This window comes from Linderina pennispora (genome assembly GCF_002104995.1).
Source record: "Linderina pennispora strain ATCC 12442 chromosome Unknown DL89scaffold_14, whole genome shotgun sequence".
Lineage (NCBI taxonomy): Eukaryota > Fungi > Kickxellomycota > Kickxellomycetes > Kickxellales > Kickxellaceae > Linderina > Linderina pennispora.
The window spans coordinates 470,945-496,496 of NW_024468262.1; the positions used below are offsets into that span (position 1 = coordinate 470,945).

At 53.0% G+C, this 25,552-nt stretch overlaps 16 protein-coding genes across 16 annotated transcripts; 8 read left to right on the forward strand and 8 right to left on the reverse strand.

Moving 5' to 3' along the window:
- Positions 1–141: 141 nt before the first annotated feature.
- DL89DRAFT_295254 (uncharacterized protein) lies at positions 142–2,325 on the forward strand (the record flags this gene model as incomplete). Its single annotated transcript, XM_040890617.1, has 3 exons — positions 142–1,146; positions 1,282–1,386; positions 1,483–2,325. The coding sequence occupies 3 exons, from the start codon at positions 142–144 to the stop codon at positions 2,323–2,325; spliced, it is 1,953 nt and encodes a 650-aa protein (XP_040740863.1).
- A 243-nt stretch (positions 2,326–2,568) lies between these two features.
- On the reverse strand, positions 2,569–2,972 carry DL89DRAFT_295255 (uncharacterized protein; the record flags this gene model as incomplete). Its single annotated transcript, XM_040890618.1, has 2 exons — positions 2,569–2,577; positions 2,622–2,972. The coding sequence occupies 2 exons, from the start codon at positions 2,970–2,972 to the stop codon at positions 2,569–2,571; spliced, it is 360 nt and encodes a 119-aa protein (XP_040740864.1).
- A 1,414-nt stretch (positions 2,973–4,386) lies between these two features.
- On the reverse strand, positions 4,387–4,867 carry DL89DRAFT_269937 (uncharacterized protein). Its single transcript, XM_040888490.1, has 2 exons — positions 4,780–4,867; positions 4,387–4,745 (listed from the first exon to the last, which is right to left on the reverse strand). The coding sequence occupies exons 1-2, from the start codon at positions 4,803–4,805 to the stop codon at positions 4,502–4,504; spliced, it is 270 nt and encodes an 89-aa protein (XP_040740865.1). The 5' UTR covers positions 4,806–4,867; the 3' UTR covers positions 4,387–4,501.
- A 5-nt stretch (positions 4,868–4,872) lies between these two features.
- Positions 4,873–5,073, forward strand: DL89DRAFT_226268 (Bromodomain-containing protein; the record flags this gene model as incomplete). Its single annotated transcript, XM_040884798.1, has 1 exon — positions 4,873–5,073. A coding segment is annotated over one exon (201 nt), but the record flags the coding sequence as incomplete, so codon positions are not given.
- Positions 5,074–5,800: 727 nt separating this feature from the next.
- Positions 5,801–6,282, forward strand: DL89DRAFT_61494 (uncharacterized protein). The gene has a single exon (XM_040891873.1). It carries the CDS (start codon positions 5,916–5,918, stop codon positions 6,195–6,197), a length of 282 nt encoding a protein of 93 aa, XP_040740867.1. The 5' UTR covers positions 5,801–5,915; the 3' UTR covers positions 6,198–6,282.
- Positions 6,283–6,366: 84 nt separating this feature from the next.
- On the forward strand, positions 6,367–8,954 carry DL89DRAFT_260006 (uncharacterized protein; the record flags this gene model as incomplete). Its single annotated transcript, XM_040885737.1, has 3 exons — positions 6,367–6,537; positions 6,602–6,719; positions 6,772–8,954. The coding sequence occupies 3 exons, from the start codon at positions 6,367–6,369 to the stop codon at positions 8,952–8,954; spliced, it is 2,472 nt and encodes an 823-aa protein (XP_040740868.1).
- A 37-nt stretch (positions 8,955–8,991) lies between these two features.
- Positions 8,992–9,638, reverse strand: DL89DRAFT_61508 (uncharacterized protein). The gene has a single exon (XM_040891874.1). The coding sequence runs from the start codon at positions 9,495–9,497 to the stop codon at positions 9,030–9,032; it is 468 nt and encodes a 155-aa protein (XP_040740869.1). The 5' UTR covers positions 9,498–9,638; the 3' UTR covers positions 8,992–9,029.
- Positions 9,639–9,715: 77 nt separating this feature from the next.
- On the reverse strand, positions 9,716–11,137 carry DL89DRAFT_260008 (26S proteasome subunit P45; the record flags this gene model as incomplete). The annotated part of the gene is made up of 5 exons (XM_040885738.1): positions 9,716–9,961; positions 9,984–10,344; positions 10,370–10,812; positions 10,889–11,038; positions 11,135–11,137. 5 exons carry the CDS (start codon positions 11,135–11,137, stop codon positions 9,716–9,718), a joined length of 1,203 nt encoding a protein of 400 aa, XP_040740870.1.
- An 809-nt stretch (positions 11,138–11,946) lies between these two features.
- DL89DRAFT_202647 (mitochondrial import inner membrane translocase, subunit Tim17/22) lies at positions 11,947–12,381 on the forward strand (the record flags this gene model as incomplete). The annotated part of the gene is made up of 1 exon (XM_040884004.1): positions 11,947–12,381. A coding segment is annotated over one exon (435 nt), but the record flags the coding sequence as incomplete, so codon positions are not given.
- Positions 12,382–13,150: 769 nt separating this feature from the next.
- On the forward strand, positions 13,151–13,970 carry DL89DRAFT_305715 (uncharacterized protein; the record flags this gene model as incomplete). The annotated part of the gene is made up of 1 exon (XM_040890895.1): positions 13,151–13,970. The coding sequence occupies one exon, from the start codon at positions 13,151–13,153 to the stop codon at positions 13,745–13,747; it is 597 nt and encodes a 198-aa protein (XP_040740872.1). The 3' UTR covers positions 13,748–13,970.
- Positions 13,971–14,338: 368 nt separating this feature from the next.
- DL89DRAFT_269939 (uncharacterized protein) lies at positions 14,339–16,302 on the reverse strand. Its single transcript, XM_040888491.1, has one exon. The coding sequence runs from the start codon at positions 16,274–16,276 to the stop codon at positions 14,624–14,626; it is 1,653 nt and encodes a 550-aa protein (XP_040740873.1). The 5' UTR covers positions 16,277–16,302; the 3' UTR covers positions 14,339–14,623.
- Positions 16,303–16,606: 304 nt separating this feature from the next.
- DL89DRAFT_269940 (uncharacterized protein) lies at positions 16,607–16,936 on the reverse strand (the record flags this gene model as incomplete). Its single annotated transcript, XM_040888492.1, has 1 exon — positions 16,607–16,936. A coding segment is annotated over exon 1 (228 nt), but the record flags the coding sequence as incomplete, so codon positions are not given.
- A 1,122-nt stretch (positions 16,937–18,058) lies between these two features.
- DL89DRAFT_269941 (uncharacterized protein) lies at positions 18,059–19,810 on the reverse strand. Its single transcript, XM_040888493.1, has one exon. The coding sequence runs from the start codon at positions 19,755–19,757 to the stop codon at positions 18,195–18,197; it is 1,563 nt and encodes a 520-aa protein (XP_040740875.1). The 5' UTR covers positions 19,758–19,810; the 3' UTR covers positions 18,059–18,194.
- Positions 19,811–20,391: 581 nt separating this feature from the next.
- DL89DRAFT_286113 (uncharacterized protein) lies at positions 20,392–20,957 on the forward strand (the record flags this gene model as incomplete). The annotated part of the gene is made up of 2 exons (XM_040889846.1): positions 20,392–20,623; positions 20,692–20,957. The coding sequence occupies 2 exons, from the start codon at positions 20,392–20,394 to the stop codon at positions 20,955–20,957; spliced, it is 498 nt and encodes a 165-aa protein (XP_040740876.1).
- Positions 20,958–21,415: 458 nt separating this feature from the next.
- DL89DRAFT_269943 (uncharacterized protein) lies at positions 21,416–22,863 on the forward strand. The gene has a single exon (XM_040888494.1). It carries the CDS (start codon positions 21,449–21,451, stop codon positions 22,565–22,567), a length of 1,119 nt encoding a protein of 372 aa, XP_040740877.1. The 5' UTR covers positions 21,416–21,448; the 3' UTR covers positions 22,568–22,863.
- Positions 22,726–24,942, reverse strand: DL89DRAFT_215573 (cysteine proteinase; the record flags this gene model as incomplete). Its single annotated transcript, XM_040884288.1, has 1 exon — positions 22,726–24,942. A coding segment is annotated over one exon (2,217 nt), but the record flags the coding sequence as incomplete, so codon positions are not given.
- Between the last annotated feature and the right edge of the window lie 610 nt (positions 24,943–25,552).

Genomic DNA, 25,552 nt, shown 5'->3' on the forward strand with positions numbered 1-25,552 from the left:
GCTTCAGGGCTGGCCGCAACAGTGGCTCGTGTAGGTCCTGAAAGTGCATCAATGAGGTCTGCCATGGCTATTGACGTTGTTTGCAGAGCCGCTTGCGGGAAAGATTCGTCCGACGTAGGATGGCTGACCACTATCTGGATGATGTCGTTCGAGTTGAGCACAACCTTGCTTGCCAGGCGAGTTGAGAACATGTACGATGCTGAGCCGAGCTGGGCACCATCTGTAGAAACTGCTGAGGGAGGTGTGGCACTGGTACTGGATAGCGAGCTGGATGCCAGTACCGATGCTGATGCAGGCGGCACTGATGATGTCAAGGGTACTGTGGGTGACGACCATGACGATGGTGTTGATGACACTTGTGGTGATGTCGGGCTTGACCATTCTCCAGGAGCAGGGCTTGGTGACCAGCTACTAAATGCAGCAGTAGACCATTCTGAGGGCTCTGACGAGGTCGGCAGCGATATCGTAGTAGCCGGTGTTGGCGATGGCCATGAAGCAAAGGAATCGACTACCGAAGGCGTTGATGGCGAAGTGGGTGTGGCTGACTCTGCAAGTACACTGGCCCTGTCAACCGACGACGCACTTGTGGACTGCAAACCAATGACTGAGGTAGGACTTATGAGGATGGCCGAGAAAATGTCATCCGCTGGCAGATGCGGTGCTGGTTTGGACCCTGTTGAGCTCGCCAACGCAATACTAGACGATGCAATGGCTGATGCTGGATTAGTAGAATCAACTTGCCATATCGGCAGCACCTTCTCAGCACCCACCGAGGAAGGCGCTGGCATACCCTCGGCTAACGCTGATGGCGACATGATCTGGGCATCTACACTGGGGCGGACCGAAGCAATGAGCAATGGAATCGATGTGGTGATTGGGAACACCATTGCAATGGATCCAATAGACTGCAGCACCGCATTCGCAACAGTGCTTACTGCTGATGCTGACGGCAAGCTTGCAGGCGAGGGCCAGTCCGAACGGAGCTCAGCCGAGGCAGCCATACTGATCGGAGTGGGTAGTGAGGATGTCACTGTTGCTGTTGGTGTGATAGACACGGGTAGAGCGCTGTTCGTGATTACATGTGCACTGAGCGATGACGAGGCAACAGTTAAGCCATTTGCAACCAAGGGAGAGGATGTAGATGGTGTCAGTGTGAGGGGTAACACTGAGGGTGACTGTAGTGGGACGGGTGCAACTAGTGTTGACAGCGCATCAGCAGTAGTGGTTGCCAGGAGTGGTATAGCTGACGATGAAGTTGCCAATAGGGGGGCAGATGACGAGGAGGCTGGTGTAATAGAGAGCGACGACACTGCCGAAGACATGGCTGAAGAGACAGCCGAGATTGAACCTGAAGCGTTGAGCCAAGCAAAGGCACCAGCAGACGAAGTAGCTACAGACTGACTAGCGCTCGTTGTAAGCTGCATAGGAGCAGATGACACAGCCACGCTGGAAAGGGCAGGTGCTGACGGTTCCACAGATGAGCTGGCACCTGCAAAAAGCCCAGGCCATTTCGAGGTTGTTTCCAGACTACCAGTTGCGCTGATGCTGGATAGTGGAGCGGATGTTGATGTCGATGCTGGCAAGGAGGCTGGTGGAGTAGCGCTGAGCCAGCCGAATATCCCACCCGACTTCGACCCCGATGCAGCCAGCGCAGATGATGTGGAGGCCGCTGGCGATGCTGACAAGAACGATCCAAAGATACCTGGTACAGGTGAAGATACCGTGGATGACATGGCTGTTGTCGGAGATGCTGCAGATACCGAAGCCGAGCTTCCAGGGGTTAGCCAGGCAAAAAGGCTAGGGGAAATCGATGTCGACAAGGGAGTGGCAAGCACAGGGAACATAGCGGGGGCTGTCGACGATTGGACAGATGCAGCGGATGGGGAAGTAGATGCTGGCGACAGAGACAGACCGTTGAACCAGCCCAACAACGCTGAACTGCTCTGCTGGCTCACCTGGGTACTGGAGCTATCCAATAGTGCTGCCTTTGCAGGTTTTATCAGCGACGATGAGGCTGCAAGCAACGGGTTATCCGAAGCTGAGGAAGTATTTGGCGACGGCGTCGATGATACCAATGAAGCGGTTAGAGCTGGAGTTGAGCCTGCAACAGTTGCAGATGTAGCGCTAGATGCTGGCCTTCCGGTGGCAGTCGACAGGATTGACAGGATATCACCAATAAGTGCCGGTACACTTGATACAGTAGTGATTGACGGTGCCAGAGTGGTCGATACTGATGCCGACGACTGCGATGTACCGGTGGTTCCAGATGTGTCAGATGTCTGTGAAGCCACTGAAGTCGACGCAGATGTGCTGGGTGAAGAATAAGGCACATCTGGGGCTGCACTTGGGAACGACGACGGAATAGATGCCAAGACCGGTATTGATGACAGTGGTGTTTGTCGTGAAGTTTGTAGTCCTGGAGGTGGGCTGCTGTTGACAGTTTCGATTGACACTGATGAGGTGCGTGTATGGCTAGTTTCGCTGAGCGAGGTGGTGGATACGGTCGAAAATGGCGAATGTGGATCAAGAACAACGTCGTCCAAAGTATCACCCGTGTTCCAGGTAGAATTAGGTGTGCTAGTCGGCGAGGCTTCTCCTTTGGACCACAGCTGAGCATCAACAATGACGTCGTCGAGAGAAGACTTGTCGGCTGAAGTTAAACGTTCTGCCTCGTCAATTGAAGACTCGTCGTCATCGCTCATGCCCTGGACGGTCGAATCCAAGGACTGATCTTCAAGAGACATATCTATGCGGCGCCCTGCCTTTGCCCGCTTACCAGCATCAGTGGATAGGCTGGGCTTCTCATCGCCGTCATCATCATCATCATCGGAATCAGTCTCAGGGTTAGCAGTCTGAGGGCCAGGTGTATTGCCACTATGTCCTCTGTCCGGAGTGGGGTTGATGCTGGTTGCAGGCAGGTCGTTGTCCTCGGCGTTGCTGGCGCCCCCAGTGTCCATGGCCCGCATCAGCATGTGTCCGTCAATAGTCAAAACTGAAGGAGTATTTCTGGGATCCGAACCAAGTTCATGTGCGCCAGCAGGGTGTGACGAGTAAAAGGTGACAATATTGCCCTCCGCCAGCGTGATTTGGTCAGGGAGTAAAATATGTATCGGTGCTGCTACAGCGCAGGCGGCTAGCGCCCAGACTACGATAGCATAGCACCAGCGGCTGCGGATGGTGTGGCCCTGCATTAGCTCCAGTTTTAAAATATGAGAAAGGGATAGTAATGGTGTGTTGAGGTTGTTACCAATGGCTGTTTTGCAAAAGCCGTGCACCATGGCATTTGTATGCTGGTGAAAGGTTGTCTGGTGACCATTTCTCACACGAGTGGTTCTTTCAACACACGAGCGTCGCATATTATGCACGATGAGTCAGAAATAGGCTGCAGTCATTAAAAATTGCACGCTGGCACGGTAAATAGGACTGCCGGTGCTTGAAATGGCGGGTGGAGTGTATTTTAAGGCTTACCCCGGTGGCCACTGCCTATGCACCAGCGGACTGGTAAACGTCTGATGATTAGCGACAGTAGCTGACCTGTCGGCAGAGCTGAGAATGCACCCCAACTGTCTGGAAATTAGACACACGCTTGCGATACTCGAGCTGGGTCTGGCCATGTCTGGCACTGCGGCCACCCTGTTAATTGAGCAGCTGATGCTGTAAGGATTACATCGGCAACTGCTCTGCCAGTGAATTTTTGCGACTGTTGCTGTTGAGGCGGAGTCACTGTGCAGACTCAGTCACCGGAAAAGCCAGCTGGGTTCTCCGCCGAGACCTGCTCATAGCTCTGATACTGGTACACGCGGGTCTTGGCCAGATGAGTAGCTGGTGGCAGCCATCCACAGCGAGCCCAAGCACTGGGCGAGGGAACGGACACTGCGTATATGGCCCGACTGCCCAGCCAGCATTGGCCAGCACATATATGCCAGATCCAATTTGATCCACGGTAATCTGTCGCGTCCAGGACGAGATGTCACAGCCAGCGTTCAAGCAGTGATCATTATTTTCTTCTTTGCTCGCAATTTTTGAGTGCTTTTCTTAAAAAAGGATTTCATAGCTCGAAGTACGACCGAATCGCATATCGTCCTCACACACGTCCATACTTTTGTCTTCCTCTGCACAGTCATTACATTCTAATTCCTCCCACACCTGCTTCATTCCATGGGCCAACAGCGATTGCGGCTAGTCAACAGAGAAGCCGAAGAACAGGGCGACGCGAACAGTAACAGCCCGGCGGCATCGCCAAAACGGGCATCGCGTGGGCGTCCGCGGAAGGCACGCAAGTCTGAGACTGGACAATGCGGAGACAATGCCAGTAGGCGATTCGGCGCCGGCGGCCAAAGTAAAGGAAGAGTGCCTACGCCTGTTCCAGGCTGTCAAAGAGATGGAGAAGGAGTAAGTATGCAACGCGCATGCGTGCGGTTTCCTGAGTGCACTCGACAATGATGCGATTCTGCCACTGCACCGGCACTTGCTTCTTGTTCTCTTGCCGCGAGGTTTGTTTTTAGCCACTATACGCGTTATTTTGCTCACGTGCAAAGTGATTAAAGGTGGCAGCCGAGGGCGGTGGTGACGTAGAACACGTTGAGTAATCCTGTCCTGCAGCTCCCAGCAGCGTGACCTGAGGTGCACACATTTGGAGTCGCGGATGGGCCTGCGAGGATTGCCGGGCTCTTGGCCAGATTTTTATGCCCCGATGCCCAAACCTTGCTGCTGCGCAAGATTCATGCACTGTGTCATGCCATGCGCTGCAACGTCCCGTTGTCGGTGGTCGCTTTGCACCCTCCACCAGTCATGTGCAGCTTCATTTGTCCGTTTGCTAATCTCTGCCAGGACCTCTACCGTGCCACTTGTCATTTTTGTAGCGGCGAGCCCATGTGTCTTGCGTTTAACAAGCTGCCCTCGAAGCGCGAGTACCCGGACTACTATGTCGAGATCAAGCGGCCTATCGCCCTGGACATGATGAAGTCGAAGATCACAAAGGGAGCGTACAGGGCGGTTGAGGACTTTGTCGCAGATATTGATCTCATGTGTAGCAACGCACAGCAGTTTAACATGCCAGACTCGTACATCTATAACATTGCTGGCGAGATTCGCGATCGGGTCCATGAAATAGCTGGGATAGAGATTCCGCAGTCGGTGCAGGCGACGGCTGAGCTACCTGCTACCAATGATAAAAGCCCGACACCACACCTGAAGCTGACGATCCGCAACCCGGACTCGGCCACAGCCAGCAACTCTGCCACCGACAACGAGAGCACACCGGCACCGAGCATCACGCTGAAGCTGAAGCGCAAAAGAGGCAGCGGCATGCAGCCGGTTGACCCGGCGATGAGGGGCAAGGCGCCGCCTGCAGGGTCGCCAGAGTCAAAGGAACTGGCAGCTACACTCGACAAGCTTTTCCAGGCCATATACGACGCAGAACTTGGCGAGGCGCTGACTCTATTGGAGACTCCCGGCCTGCCAATCAACAACAGCCGGCCAGTGGTGCTGAAGGAGCCAGTTGAGGATGCCGACGACGACGCCAATTTCACGTGGGCGCCGCTGCACGCCGCCTCATACTATGGGCGGTTGAAGGTTGCGCAGGTGCTCTGTGACAAGGGTGCGGATCTCGAGGCGGTTCGACACAATGCATGGCTCGACGCCACTGGCGTGGTCAGCATACACGGGCCGCAAGCGACTGGCTAAGTGCCTGGTTCGCGTATACAGAGCCAACGTCAATGCTCGCAACACACACGGCCAGCTGCCCATTGAGATTGTGCTGGACCCAGAGAACCCAAAGTGGGCCGAGTTCTTGATGCCCACTGACGGCTCCAAGGTTGATCTGCCCACGCCAATACCCGAGGCAGCTGCACCGGTCCACTGAGACACGCAAGGCATCGGCCCGGAAATCAAAGTCTCAGCAGCGTCCGGTGTGGATGCTGCCTCTCCACAGGCTATGTCGGTTGACAGCCCCATGCATACGCCAAAGCCATCCTCTCGCAGAGGCACAGTCCAGCCTAGTTTGGGCCCTTGCGGAGCTGTCTGTCGCTCATGCCCAGCAGCTGCAATCAGCCCAGTCAGTGCAGACACCAGCAAGTCCTGCCTCAGGACAGCAACAAGGTGCCGCCCTTCATTGGCGGCTTTGGCTACACCGAGGTCACGCACCCACAGATGAAGGAGGCGATGAAAGAGATTGTCGATGCCGTCATCAACTTTAAGAACGAGGACGGCTGATACCATCTCCGAACCGATTTGAGGAGCTCCCTGATAAGGACGAGTACCCAGATTACTACGAGGTCATCTGGTATCCGATGGCCTTGACTATCGTCAGCGGCCGGATTGGCGTCGAAAGAGGGCTACCGCAGCTTCGACGCGTTCAACTACGACATGATGTGGATCTTCAACAACGCGACGTTCTTCAACGAGTCAGGGTCGCAAATCTACCAAGACACAAGTCGACCTCGAAAGCGAGTATTTCCGGGTTCGGCGAGAGATCCTGGACAAGTACAGGATCCCGTTCGACGCATCGCACTCGGATCAGGACCCCGAGGACGGGCGGTATGTGAGCAGGATCACCGCCGGTGAACTCGACCTGCATGTTGGCGACTTTATCTACATAAAGAACAACAACACAATGAAGGTCGCCATGGTCTCGCACCTGCGCGTCGGCGGCCCCCAGGATCGGCGAAAGTACATTGACGGCTACTGGTTCATGACGCCATCAGAGATCCCTGAAGCTGGTTGGCCAGAATGTGTACCCCCACGAGCTGTTTGCTGGCCCCAAATTCGAAGGCCATGGCGTACGTGGCGTCGTTGGAAAGTGCTATATCCTGCCTTTTGTTGTCTATTCGCGCGCATATCCGAAGGGGTATTCTCCGCAGGACGTGTTTGTGTGCGAGAGTTCGTATACACCCAGTGCTGCCGAAGGCAGCCCAGGTATGCTCAAGCCCATTTCCAACTGGGCCGCAGAGTTCAAGACCCCAATGCTCCGGCCGCCGCCGTTCGTCCAGTACATCCAGCCATTGGTGCTGAAGAAGCAGACAGCAGACAAGTGGAATGCACAGGCGATGCTGCCACATCCTGGGCTTACTATGCTCAACCGCGAGGCTGTCGCACGCATGCAAGCCCAGGCCCAGGCTCAGACCCTCGCCAAGCCTCAGACTCAACCGCAGCAGCAGAAGCAGCAGCAGCAAGCTGGCAGTCAGATCGTTGCCCGTCCACCGACCTCAACTGTGCCATCGCCTAGCCCTGCATCGGCAGCGTTCAACCAGGCAATGGGGCAACTCAACCAAAGACATCAGCAGAATCTCCACTTGGCACAGGGGCAGTTGGCGCAGCGTGAGGCTGCAATCCGTCAACAGATCATGAGCAAGTTGACTGCATCGCAGCAGCAGAACCCCAACTTTGTCGGCTCCATCCACCACCAGGCACTGCTCAACCAGCAGACCCAGTTGACCCAGCAGGCGCAGGCTGCCTATCTGTCACAGGTGCAGCAGCTCCAGCTCACATTCAACCGCCAAGCCAGCGCATTGAAGCAGCAGTTTGCCCAGATGCAGCAGTCGCAGATCCAGCCGAATACTGCACCATCAATGTCACCCATGGCGGGTGTGCAGATGGCCAACTCGTCGCCAGGACTCGCTGCCATGAGCCCTAATTCGCTACAGGGTGGTATCAATTCGCCACTGGTGCGCCCATCACAAGCGCCAGTGTCTGTGGGTATGTCGATGCCGATAAGCATGCCAGTGAGCATGCCAGTGAGCATGCCAATGAGCATGCCGATGGCTATGCCTGGCGGCATGACTGTTCAACAGCAGCAGCAGATGCAGATGCAGATGCAGCAGATGGGCATTTCAATCCCTGCTGTCACTCAGCAGGCCCTGGCTGCGTCTTCGATGTCAATGCCCATGCTATCGCTGCCTGCCCGCCCGGGATTCGCTGGAGCTATGACTGCACCCCAGCAGGCAAACCTCATCCAGCCACTCCAGTTCCAGCACGAACTGGCCAAGCTTACTGACAGCGTTGCTGGGACAGCAGCGTCTGGCAGCCTGCAGACCACTGCCCAGCAAATGAAGCTCCCTCCTGGCGTCAATGCCCAGGCAATGATGGCCGCCCTGATCCAGCAACAGCTGCAACAGCAGCAGCAGCAGCAGCAGCAGCAACAACAACAACAACAGCAGCAGCAGCAGCAGCAGCAGCAACAGCAGGTTGCCGGCTCTTCTGCACAGTCCACTGCTGGAGGGACGCCGAAGCAGACCGCCACGCCGCTCTCTCCCGAGCTCGCCACCCAGCAAAGCCAAGCTGCGTTGGCACAAGCACAGGCACAAGCGCAGGCGCAGGCGCAGAGTCTGGCTGCCCAGGAGCACTGGAAAAAAATCACCCGGGTCTTTGTCACACATGGCAACGAGCGCATCACCAAGAGCATCGGCGTCCAGGTCGCTACTCCCAACGCCAGCATGTTCCTCCACCTGTCGCTCGGGGAAATGGAGTGTGCACATGCCCTCCAGGTGCACTCGTCGGCAGCCTCTGTCCTCTTGCGGCCTGTCCCCGGCCCACTCAACAGCAACGGCAAATTCATCCTCGAAATGTCCGTCAATGGCCGCCGCGTCATGCCACGCGTGTTCCCGGACAGCACTGCAGGCCTGGATAACCCGGCACATGCGGGTGGCAGTGACAGCGGCACAACCGAAGAGACGCCATCGATGTTCAGCGAAGAGATGGACAAGGATACGCAGCAGAGGATCACCGCACTGGTCAAGAGCTCAAGCTACGCGTACGACGTCCCGCTTGTTACTGGTGTCAACGTCGTCAACATGGAGGTGTCTGCTACAGAGTGGTGTCCGGAATCGCTTGTCAGCGACCAGAGTGACCAGCAGGTGCCGCCGGCGCAGTCTATTGACGGATCTGCCGATGCTGTCTCGCCTGCGCAAAAGAAGCCTGAGGTCAAGCAGTACTTCCTCTTTATTACGCGCAGCTAAACGCAAGCCAGGTTCTAGTGTATGCACGCATATTTTCTTTTTTCAAAAATTTATTGTATCTGCAGCATTTACGAGTCATCGTTTGCCTGATGTGTCCTTGCCAGCCTCGTCCGGCTTGTTGCCGTCATTGTTATCAAGCGCCTTCTTGACCATATCAACCCGAGTCGCCAGCATGTGCGACGTGCGCTGCATCGACTGGAACAAGTCGCGCGTGCTTGCGCTGGCACCTAGCCGGCTGTCTATGGCCACTGGCTCTGTCAAATGCGCGCTGTCCAGCGATATACCGCTCACAACCAAATCATGCACATCGTCGTGCTTTGTCCAGTCAAACCCGGACACCATGAACGACGAGGATAGCGACTGCACATTGTCTGGCTGACTGCCGTCGCTCGACATGTCGACCACCAGTGTTACCTGGTCGCTGTTGTCGACTAGCGGCAAAGGCTCGTCTTCGAACACGTACTCGACGGTGTTAGCCGGATATGTGAGCCCCTCGATCGCCTCTTCAAGCTTGACCCGAATGTTTCGAGGTATGTCTGCCATGCCAGTCAGCTAAAAAGTCAAGCGGGATGTATGGTACTGAATTCTACATTTGTCGCACCGTGGCGCAAAGAATACATGTGCTACTTCACCACACAGCTACCTGGCCACACCCTTATGGACACCACAGCAGCTCCCAAACATGTCAAGTGCGTGATAGTAAATCTGCTTTATAGTCAAAAGAAGAAAGGAATGTAATGAAAAATGGTAGCACTCCCAGCTTAGAGATACAGGCCCTCGGGCGTGCCCTCGCTCTTCCGGTACAGGACCTTCTCGCGCGCCTTCTTGAAGTCGTCGTTGCAGACCTTCATTCTGCGCTCGCGCAGCGCAAGAAGGCCGGCTTCTGTGCAGATAGCCTTGATATCAGCACCCGACAGGTCGTCCTTGGACATGACAAATTCCTCGAGGTCGACGTCCTCCGAAAGCGTCATGCGCGAGGTGTGGATGCCAAAGATATGGCGCTTGGTCTTGACATCGGGCAGCGGGAACTCGATCTTTCGGTCGATACGGCCAGGACGAATTCAATGCCGGGTCGAGCGACTCGATCTGGTTGGTGGCCATGATGACCTTGACATCGCTGCTCGAATCGAAGCCATCAAGCTGGTTGAGGAGCTCAAGCATAGTGCGCTGGATCTCCTTCTCACCGCCCGAGTTCGAGTCGTAGCGCTTGGTGCCGACGGCATCAATTTCGTCAATAAACACAATCGACGGCGAGTTCTCCTCGGCCACACGGAACAGCTCGCGCACTAGCTTGGGGCCGTCGCCAAGGTACTTTTGAATCAACTCTGAACCGACCACGCGCAGGAATGTTGCCGACGTCTGGTTTGCAACAGCCTTAGGCAAGCAGCGTCTTTCCTGTTCCAGGCACACCATACAGGATGACACCCTTGGGTGGCTTGATACCCATCTCCTCGTACAGCTCTGGGTGCGTCAGCGGCAGCTCGACTGCCTCCTTGATTTCCTGAATCTGTTGCTCGAGACCTCCAACATCGGCATACGACTCTGTTGGCGCCTTCTCTAGCTTCATCACGCTGACCATGGGATCAGCATCATCCTGCAGCACACCCACAATTGCCATCGACTTTTGGTGCATGAGGACAGAGCATCCAGGCTCAAGCTGGTCCTTGTCGACGAACGACAGGAGCGAGACATAGTACTCGGGACCGGACGTCGCCGAAACGATGACGTGGTTGTCGTCAATGACCTCCTCGAGCGTTCCGACAGTCATGGGCGAGCCACGCAATTCGTCCACGCGCGCGCGCTCCTCCTGTGTCTTCTCCTCTTGTGGCTTCAGGCGCTGCTGGTTCTGGACAAACTCCTTCCTCCATCAGCAGATAGTCGTTTATGCGCTTCAGCTTCAGCAGCTTCAAATTGCAGCGTGTGGTAGGATACACCTGCGGCAGCTTCGCAACGCCATCGGGCCCCTTTCTCTTCTTGCGCTGTCCAATGGTCGTAGGCAGGGGCGGCTGCCACTTCTTCTTTTCCTTATCCTTCTTCCTGTCCTTGTCGCCCGGCTGGCCCGAAAATCCTGATTGTGCGTTTCCCTACACAAAGTGAATTTCGCGCAGTGCGCCATTAGCTTGCGTAGTCATAAATCCATAGCTGGCTTGTGCTTGAAGAGCGAAAAACGCGATAGGTACCATTGTCTTTTAGTCTGCCAAACGATGTCAATTGACTGCCCTGAATGCAAGTACAATATTATAGTAGAGAAACAGTGCAAGAATAGTTGCGTATGAAAACAAAGCCCTGGCGTCCGCTCCTGCCAGAGCGACGTCGTCATCGCAAAAATGGCGTGGAGGCGAACGCGCAAGCATAACAGATCTGCTGATTGGGATCTGCCAAATCACTCACCATTATTCGATTACCAACTAATCTTGATTATCGCATCTTTGGCAGCGTACGATTTACGGTAAGCTAGCCTGAGATCGGTGGAAAGGGTCAGACTGAGGACACGGCTTACCCAACAAAACTGGTCATCTAGTCCGTCCGCCTTCTCTTCTTTGCTCTATCCTCTTGTCCTCGCTACATCTGCTCTCTTGTTAGGTTCTCTCTTTTGACGCCCACCTCTGGTTCTGCGAGTTTCTGCCTTTTTCTCAGCCCTCCAGACTACAAAACAACGTTTTGCTGTATTTTTTTCTGCTCACATAGATTCTCCTCGTTTTCGAAATGTCCATTTTCTCCGTATTCTCGCGTGGTCCCGACTCGCAGCCTCAGGACAGCCAGTCGCAGCAGCAGCAGCAGCAGCAAACACAAAGTATGGACACCGTTCTGCTCAACGACAACGAAGTCGATCAGCGGTCCCACTCATACTACCAGACATCAGCCCCTGCACAGACATCGCAATCTTCGTCCACAGCCCTTGCGCTGGACCAGATGCAGGGTGGTGTGTCTGAATTCCTGAGCCAGGTTGATTTCTCTGCAGGGCCAGCTTAACACCGTGGCCAGCCCTGGTGGCATCGAATACCTGAATCTTGAGGAGGGCCCGATTCACACGGACGGCGTGATGCCGAGCCGTGGATGGAGCGACGATCTGTGCTACGGTACAGGTACCATGTACCTCTTGGGTCTGGGAACTGGTGGTGCATGGGGCTTCCTGGAGGGCCTGCGGAGCCAGCACGGTGCCAACCTCAAGCTTCGTGTGAACAGCGTGCTCAACTCGATGACCCGCCGCGGACCATTTGTTGGAAACTCGTTCGGTGTTATGGCCATGTTCTACAACATCCTGAACTCGACCATCAGCAATTACCGCGACACACAGGACATGTACAACAGCATTGGCGCGGCTGCTATCAGCGGTATGCTGTTCAAGATCGGCGGCGGCCCTCGGGCAAGCATTATCTCGGGTATCATCTGCGCTGGCACAGTCGGCGTGTACAAGATCAGCGTTGCTGCGTACAAGAGCAACCAGGAGAAGAAGCTCTCGAGTGGAACACTCGCTGCCCCGACGGAGCCTCAGCTGGCAAAGGCAGCCATGTAATGGGTTCTGGTATCAATTTCTCCAACCAAAAAGTAATACATTATATTTCGTAGACATGGATGAATTCGAGCAGGCATTTGCTGCTCGTTTTGGTACGTGGCAGGCGCTGTATGGTAACATTGAGCATAGCCAGTGTAACTGCCGATATGGTATGCCCCGCTTATACAGCACTGCTAACTCAGGAGCTATGACTTTTTGTGCCCCCTGTGCCCTGTCCTATGCCAACTTCTTCTCCAGCTGCAGCTTGCATGAAAATACCCGCAGTCGGGAAAATCGAACCAGACCGAGCCGACCCAGCCCAGGGTGATTCTTCGGGTGATGATTGCTGGCATGATACCAGCCAATACTGATCTATTTGTCAAGGCCACCAACACTGAGATATCACAATCGCGCATTTTCTGTGCCCCCCCCCTTAACATGAGTCAGTAGATGTTTCTCGTGCGTATGGACAGGTGCCAAGTTAAATAGGCTTTCTGGGACCGATGCGGCAGATTATACTTGACTATACTCTAGGCAAGCTAATAGACCCTTTGACCATCCTCAGTTTCAAGATACTGATTCCACTATCGGTAACGGTAATCAGAAATGATGGCAGTTCCCCATTGACAGGCTACCACTGGCTGTCCGGTTCCATACTTATTCCCTCCTTGACCTCTAAACAGACCTGTCATGATTCGCAATGCCATCTCCCTACTTTAAGGAGGCAGTACCGCAGTACCTAGTGATACTGGAGGAAGCGGTAGTAGCGCCATGGGCCGGCAAGCGCATCATCTGTATAGGCGATTACGCGGATGATCTTCCTGAGGATTTCTTGACTGATCGCGAAAAAGCCATGATACCAAACAATCTCTTGTATCGGTATGCAGACCGATTCACTCGCCCATCACCTACCAGTGAAACGAATGTTGGATACTGCCTACGCGCATACATGTATTTGATGGGGTCGAACTTGAGCACGGGGATGAAGAAGGAGTTGAAATCTATGTGCTTTACGCCGCTTATCGACCCTGTGCTGCGAAACCTGACAACAAAGGAGTACGTCCGCAGTACTGCAGTCCCGAGTGACATCAATTTCGGACACATACTGCTTCTGAAGATCTGCTGGACGTCTGATCCATCCATGTCCCTTGGGTACAGAGGTGATGAGGATTTTCATCGGGGAGCATGGGCCGGCCATCGGTTTGACATAGCATCGCCCGAATGGGTCGACAGCACCTGGAAGGACGTCAGCGACGCTGTAGTGCCTAAGGTTGCTGCAATTTTTCGCGCAGGATAGCATGCGACACACGTGCCACTGGGTCGCCGCCTGCTACTCTGCCTGTAGTTTGGGTGCCCAAAGCCTCTTTTAGCTTGCGCTGACTAGTGAATTAGGGCATTTTACGTGGGAATTGAATGGAAGCGGCTCTTGCATAGATCCTTCGGGTGTTGTACGGAGAATTTACTAGATACGCAATTGGTGTTGGAAGGTGCCATGGCCAGCATAGTCACTACAATCCGCCTTATGCCTTCAGATCTTGAGTGGCCAGTAGCGTCACTATGCTCAATTTCTTGTGTTTTATTTCCATGCTACTCCCTATTAACGAATTAGCACACTATGTGCCGTCTCCATCTTGTCATCTACTTTGTAATCAATGGTGTGTAGTAACGCTGCTGGGACCTGGTCAGTCGAGCGTCGTCGTGGACATTGGTGCACAATTGGCAAAGGAGGCAAACAGAGACCACATCGCCGAGTGCCATTACAGCCAGCAGTGATGTAGGCGTTGTCACCTTATATACTCTTTTCCTTGCATTTCTACTTTCCTTTCATATTCTCATCTCTGGTATTTGTGTAAGGGACTCAGCAAAAGCCCATTCATATATCAACACCCAACACTTCAAGTCTAATGCCAATGGTACTTTATACAAGGCATGCGGGTATGAAGGCATGCTGGCATTGGAGCACGGAATCACTTCTGCACCATCACACCAGAGACTACCCCACATAGTAGCGAGCCCAGAAACTAGTCGGGTTCCCCTTTTCCTTTCTCAGCCAGCATCTTGCATCTTTCCCGTTGGTCTACATACACACTCATTACCACCCATTTTGTGTCTGAAGGTTAGCAAGGCACTCAAGGCTAAGGCTAATATATTGCCGACGGAAATGTAGCTATACCTATCGGCGGCCATTGGTACAGAATAGCGGTCTGCTCAGGCTATCGCGATACTCATCGTATACCGATTTTCCAATTTCTTCCTTGTACTGGCTCAGCATTCCAGTGACATTTCTGATGGTAACCATCCTGAGGGAAGGCAGTCTTGAAATAGCGACGACCAGCTGCGGCTTGACCGGCAATAAGGTGTTCAAATCAACGCGTCTCAGACGAGCACTGAAGATTGGGAGCTCGGCCATCAGCCTGCTAATCTCGCCATCAGAGCGATTAAGACTGTCTCCTTCGTCTGATCCGATCCCATCAATTCCAATCCTAATGAGCCCTGGGAAATGAGCCAGGACCTGCTGGAATACGCTGAGGGTAGGTATAATCTTCCTGATGATTAGGTGCCGAAGGTGCGGGTTCGAGTGGTTTGGCGGGATGATAGACGGCAGAGACCGGCCGAAGCTGAGCAGGCTGTAGCAGTTCTCGATATACTCCGCATTGGGCGCAACCAAAAACGGCAGATATGTAACCTCAATCACATTGCCTATAGCATTGGAAGCAGCCGAGAAGTCAGTGCTCCGAATACGGACATATTTGAGGTTAGGGAACACACGGCCACGAAGCGATCTGAAAATGGGCACAGTGAGGTGCATCGTAAGCGATGTTAGATTTTCACCACAGTCGTCGGCCAGAACACCAATGTCAATGTCACAGCGTGTGTTCAAGGAAAGGCTAGTCAGCAATGGAAATGGGTTGACATCTGGCATATGAAAATGCCCTACCACGTGCGGTCCCGTCTCGATGGATAGGCTGGTGAGTTCCGGGTACGTGTTACAGAATAAGGATTCCAGGTCGTCGGATATATCCCCTTCAGCTTGCCACGGGCTGAGATCCAGCGATATATGAAGCACAAGCTCTTCGATAGTATCCCTGTTTGAATGAACAATCGGACATTCAAAAGAATGGCCAATTTCGAGGTACACCCGCTGAATCCCAGCGCTGAAGCCACCATGCAGAACGGCATTTGCATTCGCCAGGTCGCGGAATATTAAGGTTCTCGGTGCTGGAAAGAGAATACCCATTAGGTCTCTGTACATGTCCTCCTTGCCGATCCACAGCCCCGAATGAACAGTGAGCGAGCAGTCCTGTGCGTTGGGAAACAGTTGGCGGGTGCGCTCAATGAATCGCCTGACTTTTGCGGAATAGTCGCCGTTAAAAAATATCTTGCTGCTGTAGAAATAGAGCACGATCTCAGTCACGTTTGGGAAAGTCGCGGTGGAAAGAGCGCCAGCACTCAGCAAGCGGGTGGAGATGCCGTCAATAATGCGGTCGAGTGAAAGGTAGAAATGTGCTGAGCGAACAAGTTGGCTGTGTCCAGCAGCGGCTGCCATAAAGAGGTTTGGGCAATCCATCTCAGGGTAATAATCAGATACATCCAACACAGGCCCTAGAAGTGTTTCGGTGCTTTGGTAAAAGTAGGGTAGCGCTGCAGTTCTCCATGAGCGACAGACCTGCGCAATTGAAAGAAGCGACTTGGTACCATCAACCACCTTTTTGTGACCCAACCTTTCCCACTCGTTCTTCAGCTTCCTGCCATACTCCACGCAATCGAAAATAGGATAGAGAATGTCAGGTGGGACGTTTTGTGCAGGGAATACCGTCGAGTCCATAGCAGCAAATATGTGATTGATGATAGAGGTAGAGGTAGAGGACAGATTTTAAAATCAACTGAAATGAAAGTTTATCTCCTTGATGTGGAGTCGGCTAGTTAGGGTAGGTCATGGGGTTGCAATGAATACGGCTTGTTCAGACAGCAGAACTGCGAGTATTACTCCTTAGGACACACCTGTAGATGGGCCCCAATGTACGACAAAAGATGCTGGCTACTGCACTCAGTCAACTCACTAGCCAAGCCGATATACAAAAGCGCTTTCCAATATCTTCTCCAGGCCAGTGTTTCTTGCCAACTTGCAGTTTTTATGTTGTTATTGTACAGTTAACTGAAGCCTATTAATACAAGGTATATGTGCAAATGATGTTTTCTTGAAAGAGGTGACTGTTGACACCGGATGATTAAAGCACCGTCAGGAGCGGGTTTATTCTTGAGAATGAGAAGGCGCGGCTGTTTACTTTGAGGAAGCCTGAATTCATCCTCACTTAGATCTGACATGACGAAAAGCACAGCTGAAGGTTGTTTGGGTGGAGCTGTGTTTTGACGGATAGATTTCAGGAGTGGTTTAGGATTCGTAAGGGTCATGTATACCACCGCTGGTATCCTGGGTTTGATGCTGTAAAGGCTTCAGCGAGTTTTATGTCCATATCCACACTAGCCAGTCTACCCCGTCGGTGACTGCTGTTTTTCAGATGATAGTCCTTGGCTCGCTGACGACTGGTACCAGGTGTTCTACCTGTTTGCAGTGCCAGGATGTGATTGCAGAAATTCTATAGAGCATATTGGATATATTGATGGTATCAAGTCTATTGAGCTGTGTTGAGGCGTTTTTTGTGAACAGGGAACTTCTTTGGTTCCAGGGAGAGACTCGCTCGCTATAGAGAAATTGAGCGGCTGCTGTCATGCCAAAAAATTTCCCCTCGCCAGTATTTTCACTCATCAACATTTTTGCTCCTGGCGGCTTAGAGGCAAACCTGCCTTGTTGCATAACTGATCCTGATCCTTAGATCCACGCCACAGTGCATACGCAAGAGTATAGTGGCCCCACTATATAGTTCAGTACACGCCAGCGCGTCAGCAGCCCTCCTTAGTTTCTTTACTGTCACTAGTTATATACCACGTTAAGTTACCAGTATCACAACATGCCTTGTTTTTCGCTGTTTCACCTCCTCTTTTTGAATGCACCAAATGTGCATAGATGGCAATAGAAATAGATCCGCACAGTACAGCTCCTTATGGACAATGGTACTCTCATCCCAAGGTCCAGCTGCAGCCTCAACAGAACTAGTACTGGAGCTGCAGTGTCCAGCCCTCGGTACTTGGCTTTCACAGTGACTTGCACTTTTTGAAGAAAATCCATTTTGTGCTTGAGGATGGTGCCTCAGCAGCCTACACACATGCTGTTCTCACTGTTCATAGCCCCTCCTTCCTTCTCTAGCTCTCTCAAAATCCTTTCTATTTTTCATCCTTCAGCCTTCCCTTCCCCTCTGGTACCCTTCCACTTTCTGAAGTGGTAGTGCCTGGTGAACTGCAAACGAGCATGGGGAATATATATACCCCCTCTGCCCTTGGCCATTCGCCGAGTTCCTCTCCTCCCCTGGGAGCCATGGAGCCTGGTGAGAGGCAAATGAGCATGGATATAGGATAGGTTTCTTATACTTTTAGCAGTCCAGAGTATCAGCACCAAACCAAGACGCTCGACCACCCTTACAAACCAAACCTTTGCAAGAGATCCTTCACCAAGACCATTATCCCCATCTTCCACTGTAAATACTTTTGGATTCGGTGCCCTCTGGCGGAGTCTTCATAAACATTTCATCAAATCAACCTCTCTATTTCTAATATTACTGGCGTTGCGTGGCCTGCACAGTTTGCTGTAGCGAGGGGATTTCGACTGCATCAGCCATTTTACTCATCTACTCTTCGTAGTCGTTGACACAAATATCCCGTTTGTGTAAGGCTATCAGCCCGACAAAGTATGGCTTGTCATTTGGTGGGACCCACAGAGTCATCAGCGAGGGAATTCGCAGCACCAGCTGTTCTACCCACGGCAAATGGCTGCCTACTGAATAGTCTGCGCTATCAATGACCAGCTTTTCTAGGCTTGTGCTGATAGGGCTCTTAACATCGCTGGGTTCACCAAGCGGTTCAGCATGGTAATCACTGCTCCCGTGTCCAATCCTCAGGCTCCTGAGACACGGCAGTTGCGATATAAGCCGCTCGTATCCCTCCCAGTCATATCTCATCACGTTGAGCTCCAGCTTCTGAAGATATGGCCATCTGACAGTTCCGCTGAATGGCGATGGCGATGGTAGGAGGCTCAGCTTAGCCGCTCTGACCTGCGACTCTGTTGCGAGCAGCTGTGATATGGCCACATTCCAGGCGTCATTCAGCTGGATTATACCATTCGCCGTCTCAATCTCAAGATGCTTCAAGTCAATAATCAGTCGCGGGTCGAATTTCCCAAGGCGACTAATGTCCTCGTAGATAGTCAATGATTCCAGACGTAAGCCTCCGAGAACAGCACAGGGGTCCGTAAAGAAGGAGCTTGGGCGCCCAATGTGCAGAGTCCGGAGGCGTGGGAACCTTGCGTTGATCTGGCTACTGTCGAGCTTGAGCGGGATCTGGCCCTCCTGGCAGCTCAGACTAAGATTCGCCAGGCTGGGAAACTCGAGGCAACCAGAGGCAGGTCCGACAAACAGATCCCACGAAAAGTCACTGTTGGCGTTGGTGATGGTCATTGTCCGCAGTGGTGCAGCTAGGACACGAGGAATGCCCTCAGCCTGGGCCAGCGAGCGTGCATCAAGTTCTATAACTGTAATGCTCTCAGGAAACTGGTCGAGCTTGAATTTTGACAGGTGCTTGCCGATGATGAGCATATTGAGCTGGGGCATGAAGTGGTGCAATAGGCGTGAATAGATCCCGCTGATGACCGGCGAGTAGATGGAGACACTGCCCTTAATGTCTGTGAGCCCTGGCAGATGCCGGATGAGGTAGGCAGCGGATTCCTGGGCATACTCATCAACAGGGGCATTCCGGTCGTCTCTAAATGCCGCCCTGAACGAGATGGTCCTGACCGAGCCCCAGTCGGCGGACCCGAACCCACAGAACTCGAGCATCCGGTCGAACCGCGGTGTTCTCACTGGCCGCATGATGGCTCGCGTCCTGATGTGCTGTGTGTGGCCGGACATGCCTGCAGCAACTATAGCACCAATATTGGTCACGAACTTGGACTTTTTGGATCCTCCGTCGCCGTCGGTGGTGCCATCCGTAAAGACACGCTCGATGAATGCTGTGCGGTAAAGGTACTTGCCCAGAGCCAGGTGCCAGGTGCGGCAGACGGTGGCCAGTTCGGCAACAATGCGGTACTCGTCGAGGTTAAACCGTCTGTATGCAATGTCGCCATACACGATGCTCAGAGCCTGCCTTAGGACATCTCCCCCAGCGAGCTGACTGAGCGAGAGCTGCGAATTCGACATGGAATGCGAGGTCGTAGAAAGCAAAAATAAAAACAGCAGACTGGTGAGCGTTGCGAAAGTGGAGAAAAGAAAGTGCGCCAATTGCTTGGCAGACGCTCTTCACGCACACCAAGCACCTGGGCTCAACAGCAGCTCCGGTGGCGGCCTAATCGACAGATCCTCCCGCTCCAAGGCGGTGAATTGACTCCTTGTTGTATTCATGTATGTATCTGGTGTGTGTGTGTGTGTGTGCGTGTGTTGCGAGATATACGAGGAGCTTCGGCTCGGAAGGCAAATTGGAATTTGCGGCCCGGTTCCTTTATATGTCCCCGCATCTGCGATATACGAAACACGGACCGCCGCTCAGAAGCGAGCGGCCCTCTAGCGATTGCAGCGCTCAAGTGACGACTTACAACCGTGGCAGAATCGATGCTTTTTTTGATCGATTTTTTCTCCACTTTCTCCGCTACAGCGCTGGCAATTTAGCCGCAGCCGCATGGGGCGGCTGGCCAGCAGTGATAGTGGGAGCGCACGTGATCTGACTGCTTTTACTGAACGCGCTGTTCGGTGGCACATAAAATGCGCCGACTGGCAGTGAGCTCTTGAGGCAAACGGCTGCCTTTGTCTTCCTCATCTACCAACCTGCATCTGTATAATGGCGTCAGTTGTCCACGGGCAGTTCAAATCACATGTCGTCGGGCGGCAGTACTACACAGGGCTGACATCGGTCTGCGAATGCATCGAGCTGAGGCGCGAGCCCAGCAACACCCATGATGCCAACGCTATCGGCGTCTATAATAGCAGCTTTGAGAAGACCGGGCACCTGCCACGCTGGCTAGCAGAGATCCTGGCACCATGCATCGACACTCTTGTTTGCACGGTGAATGGTAAGGCACAGCATGCATTTGCAACTAGAACTGCTTTGCCATGCAACTCACCATTCTGACCTGTGTAGGCACAGTTGCAGGAGTCGGGAATGCGTACACAACACCAGTCCATTTATCCATTGCCGCCCCAGTGCGTATGGCTGAGCAGCTCCGTGCCCACCTGGGCTCGTACTGGTACCTGTGGCAGATGGATGTTCGATCTAGCACCGGTCGTCCTGACACTCCCCTCAGCATGTCTCTGCATGATGACGCAATGCAAGCCATTGCTGACCAGATCAGTAGGTCCAGTGGCAAAGACTATAGAGAGCCTCCCTGCCAATATGGTCAAGAATAATATCAAAGCCGCACCCCTACTTTGCTGCCATTGTTGTTGGGATACGAGTTGACTTAAGAAACCAAGGATACCTACAGCTACGTGGACATGTGCTAGACTATATAGTACAGCCACTATACCCTTACGCAAGCGCTGTGGCGTGGATCTAGGAATCAGGGTCAGCTATGCAACAACTGCTGCTTGTTGCCTTATGACTTTGTTTTATACATGGGAGCAACACCCCGCATATATTCCAATGGGTGCTGATGGTGGTCATCATCGACGGTTGCATTATAGTTTATGCCACTTAGAAACTACTAGTTTTAAAAGCGAGGTTCTGAAGCATATGAGCACAAGGCGCCGAGTTAAATAATGGTTTCTGAACATAATGGCTATTGGCCATAATAGCGCAAATATTGGTATGTGATATACGCCATTTCTGGCTACTTTTAGGTGGTATGTTATTTATCTAATCTATCCTCAGCAGCTTTTTATCCACTCACTAATTCGCTATGGGAAAAGTACAAAATCCTGCAGATGCATATCGCAGGCAGCAGCAGAAGCGTGAAGCAAAGAAGAACAAAGAGGTTCGGCAGAAGATGCGTGAAGAGGCCATATTGCACCGCAACACGTACAAGATGCAACGGGCTATCGACAAATACAAGGAGATTCCTAAGTCGCGTAAAATGACAGCAATCGAGAAGGAAAAATTGGCGAGTATGGAGAAGGAGCTGGAGGAAACGCTAGCGCGGCAAAAGGAGGCTGGTATTGATCCGAAAAAGTGGAAGACACAAGACAATGCAGCTGGCTATGATCCACTAGCGGCAGCAGACGCTGCCGACGACAACTCAGAACAGAGCGACGATGATGGTGCCTATGAATATGGTGGAAACGATACAGTTCACACTCTGACGGGTGTGGATGACTTGGGAATCCAGACCGTATCGTATTTTGGTGAGCCAGCTAAGAAAACAGAGGAATCGAATGAGGCTGTAGACGACAAGCTGCCGCCAATGCCTCCAGGGACACCACCGCTGCTCCCGCAGGACCTCGAAATAGACTCAATCTGGCCACCACTACCAAAGGGTCCATCGCCAATGTACAAACGACAGAATCCGCACCATAAATCCCATGGTAGCGGTAGCCATGGAAATCCGGTGCGTCATCATCAAAACTACCGGCAGCAACGGCAGATGCCGTATGGCCCAAATCACCGTGGCCAGCAGCGACCTGCTAGTGCCAGCGAAGCACCAAGAAGGCCGGTTCCAGTTGCTACAGTGCTTGCAGCCGAGCCCGAAGTCCGGAATCTTCAGAAGGAGCTGCGGTCATTTGTCCCGGCAGCTATTGCTCGCAAGCAAAAGCAAAAGGAGCGACAGCGTGTGATCGCATCTGTGCCTAGTGCACCAAAGATGGTAGTGAATGCAGCTCCCGATGTTGATGCTGGTCCATTTGCTAGTGGTCCAATGCCACGACTCGGACCCACGCTTCGCAATGCCATCAAGCCAGCTGCTGGTGTGCAGTTCAAAAGCACACCAACCGCAAAGGACCCCACGCTCAAGGCGCCCAGCAAGGACTCGTCCCTTGACGACGAGTACCAAAAGTTCATGAAGGAAATGACTGACTTTTTGTAGAGTCCATTGGAGTATTATTACTGTCCAGAAAACATGAATCCGGTTCGATATCAGTGATTGCGGTCCTCGTTTTGCACGCGCAGACGTGCAGCTAAGCGGTCAAAGAACCCCGTTATCAGCTTGGGGTGAGCTCGAGCTTCAGTGCTTTGAAGGTCGGCGCTTGCTTTGGCCTGGAAGCAAATGATGTCGCCCAGCTGAAGCTCTACTTGCTCGAATTTCTTTTTGGGATCGATAGCTTCGATTAGCCACGGCTTGATCTCTTCATAAAGCAGCAGCTCAGTCTTCTTTGCAAGGCCCGCCTTTTGGCAGAGGATCGGAAGGATGGTCTTTATCGGCAGCCTGGCGTTGACGTAGATGTGGCCGAGCCCAATCATCTTGCCCTCAGCATGGTTGTAGAATTTCAAATGGATCATGGTAACTCCTTGCGGTATCGGTATCCGACCAAAGAACACCGGGTCGCTCAGCATACGCAACTCGCAGTACAGATAAAGCGAGTTGGACGACGTTCCATGATACTTTATTAGATCCTTGACCGTGGTGGTGGATGACCAGGCCATTGGCATCTCACAGCGCAGCGTCTTGTTTACGCGAGGTGTCATGCACCAGAATCTGAATTCATCTGGCCGACAGCCCAACGATGAAGCAGCCCGACTCCTGAGCTCAGCAGTTGTCGCTGTCAACGGTACAAACAGCTCAACTAGACTGTTCCCCGAGAGGCCTCCGATATTGGGATGGTTGCAGAGGTCAAACCCTTGGTGGTTTACCACTTGGTCATGGGTGATGACGTATGCTACTACCGTCAGCTGTTCGTCCGACTGTCGAGAAATAGATGACGATGCGCGTGGTTCGGCTGGTGTAGCTGGGGGCGGTGGTGGTCTGGGCAAACTGTCTTGGAACCCAAATATCTGCGTGAGCATAGTGGTACGGATGTACACCAGCATGTATGCGTTCTTAAACCTGCTTGTCCTCTGGTGGTCACGGACGCGGGGGTCGTCCTGCTCGACGCCGTGGCCAATCTCATCAGTTGCGTCCAGCACAAAATCCGACGAAACAGGGTATACGAGGTCGTCCTCGAAGCAGAACCACTCGTCAGCGATTCTAGGACGCAATATACAAAAGTGCCGGCCAGCCTCCGTGTCTCCAGTGTGCAGCAAGATGCCATGCAGGGCGTAGGGCCATGTCTGGGACCGGTCAGCATTGAGAGCGAGGTGTTGAGCCAGGTTAAGGTGCATCGCATACTTGAGTCTGTGCGAGCTCTTTCGAAGCGCTCCAGAGTTCACATCGTATTCGAAGCGATTGAGGTGTATATGTAGCACTGGTGGCAGTTTTTCGAATCCAATACTGCGAGTCGCATCTTGGTATCCATATGAATTGGTTAGATATCTGTTGTCGCCACGGAGAACCTCTGGTGCACAGTAAGCATCAATTGCCTCCTGCAGCGTAGATGGGACGTTGATGTTGAGCGACAGATCGTAAATGGGCTCTGAACGAGAGCTGTGATAATTGACATCTAGGCATTTTGTGGTCGTGCGGCACAGCCCCATGAACAGGCTGTCAATTATTCCCTCGTCCTGAGTGCCACGCATGCGCTGTCCAAGGTTCTCGCAGAGAAGGCGCATATAATGCTGGATGGTTGCTGTTCGGGGCAGTTCGTCGTACTGATCCTGTAGTGCAGCGACAATGGCAGAGGCGTCTGGAGGAGAGTCGTCAGCACGTAGACTTTCAAAGGTAGTCCGCAGGGCATGGCCAAGGGCCCTGCCTTGCCTCCCGCCACGCCTGTCTATACGCGCCACAGCCATGCGAAGCATCGGTATGTGATAGAGTGATAGCACCAGCGAATTCATATATAGCGATGCACTGTCATTGGCCAGACCCAAGAAGCCAGCCTGAGAGCGTCCTCGAAGGCCAGCTGGCTGGTCGATTTCCTCACTGTCGCTGATATCTTCATAGTCGCTATCGTTGCCGTCGGCTAGTCCGTCCTGGTAGTGGTAGACGCGTAGATAGACACTAATGCGCAGGCGGTCTTCAACCAGCAAAGGCCGGGTGTAGCCGGGCAGACGCTTTCGCAAATCAGCCTTGTCGATGAACCCGGTGAACCCAAAGTCGTCTTCCACATGGGTGAATTCGTGTGATGTGCTTTCGACAGCTACAATTGACGGGACTTTTGCGTTGGATATCGCAAATGAGAACGACGCATAGACCTTCCTGTTGGCAGTGCGGTCGGTAGGAACGTGGCAGAGGTAGATTGAGACATTGCCTGTGGACCTGTTGCCCTTTAGCATGAGCTTTAGCTGCCACTGAGTGCCGCCGGCGTCGAAAACCATGCTCCAGTTGATTTTCTTCAAGCTACCCCACCTGGTAATATTCCAGTGGAAAGCGCTAGCAGCAGCGACAACACGGTCATCCTCCACCGGAACGCTGCTCCTAATAAACTCATTATCGTCGTCCACTGTGGGTGCGACGAAGTGATCGGAGGGATTTTGGATGGTGTTGCTGCGTGACTCTTCTGTGACGTACTGGGGCGGCCGGGTGCTAGGGTCGTCTTCAGAGTATGGCGGCGGCGGAGTGCGATTGAATATAGCGCGGTCGTCATCCATGGTATATGCGGGTGGTATGCTTATTGTGGTGGGCGATTGAACAAAGAAAAGCAGAGCTGAAAGACAGGGTGCAATAGTGATTAGGCAGTTTGGCGACAGATGATCGATGCTGTCTCCCCAGATCCGCTGCTAAAAATAAAAATCAAGCACGGTCGCGGTAGGATGAACAGCTTGTTGATTTCGTGTCTAATGACTGGCTTGGCTGCGTGTCTGTCTTGCCTTGCTTACAGTTTCATCACTCATAAAAACGTAAGGGATTGGCATAGCCAAGAATCTGTGCCAGGAGGGATTTTCGCAAATGCGAAGCTTTTTTTTGTCTCGTTCGCCAGCGGTTTGCAAATGAGCAGGCGCAAAGACAGGCTCATGACCTAACACCGCCAGCGACAAC

Excerpts from the sequence above, each read along its gene's own strand:
- DL89DRAFT_61494 (XM_040891873.1), top strand. The coding sequence starts at position 5,916 with ATGCTGCCTCTCCACAGGCTATGTCGGTTGACAGCCCCATGCATACGC.
- DL89DRAFT_269941 (XM_040888493.1), bottom strand. The coding sequence starts at position 19,757 with ATGTCGAATTCGCAGCTCTCGCTCAGTCAGCTCGCTGGGGGAGATGTC.
- DL89DRAFT_269939 (XM_040888491.1), bottom strand. The coding sequence starts at position 16,276 with ATGGACTCGACGGTATTCCCTGCACAAAACGTCCCACCTGACATTCTC.
- DL89DRAFT_269943 (XM_040888494.1), top strand. The coding sequence starts at position 21,449 with ATGGGAAAAGTACAAAATCCTGCAGATGCATATCGCAGGCAGCAGCAG.
- DL89DRAFT_269937 (XM_040888490.1), bottom strand. The coding sequence starts at position 4,805 with ATGAAGCTGCACATGACTGGTGGAGG. Across the intron at positions 4,746-4,779 it reads CTGCACATGACTGGTGGAGG|CGCATGGCATGACACAGTGC; the intron begins GTGCAAAGCGAC and ends GGGACGTTGCAG.
- DL89DRAFT_61508 (XM_040891874.1), bottom strand. The coding sequence starts at position 9,497 with ATGGCAGACATACCTCGAAACATTCGGGTCAAGCTTGAAGAGGCGATC.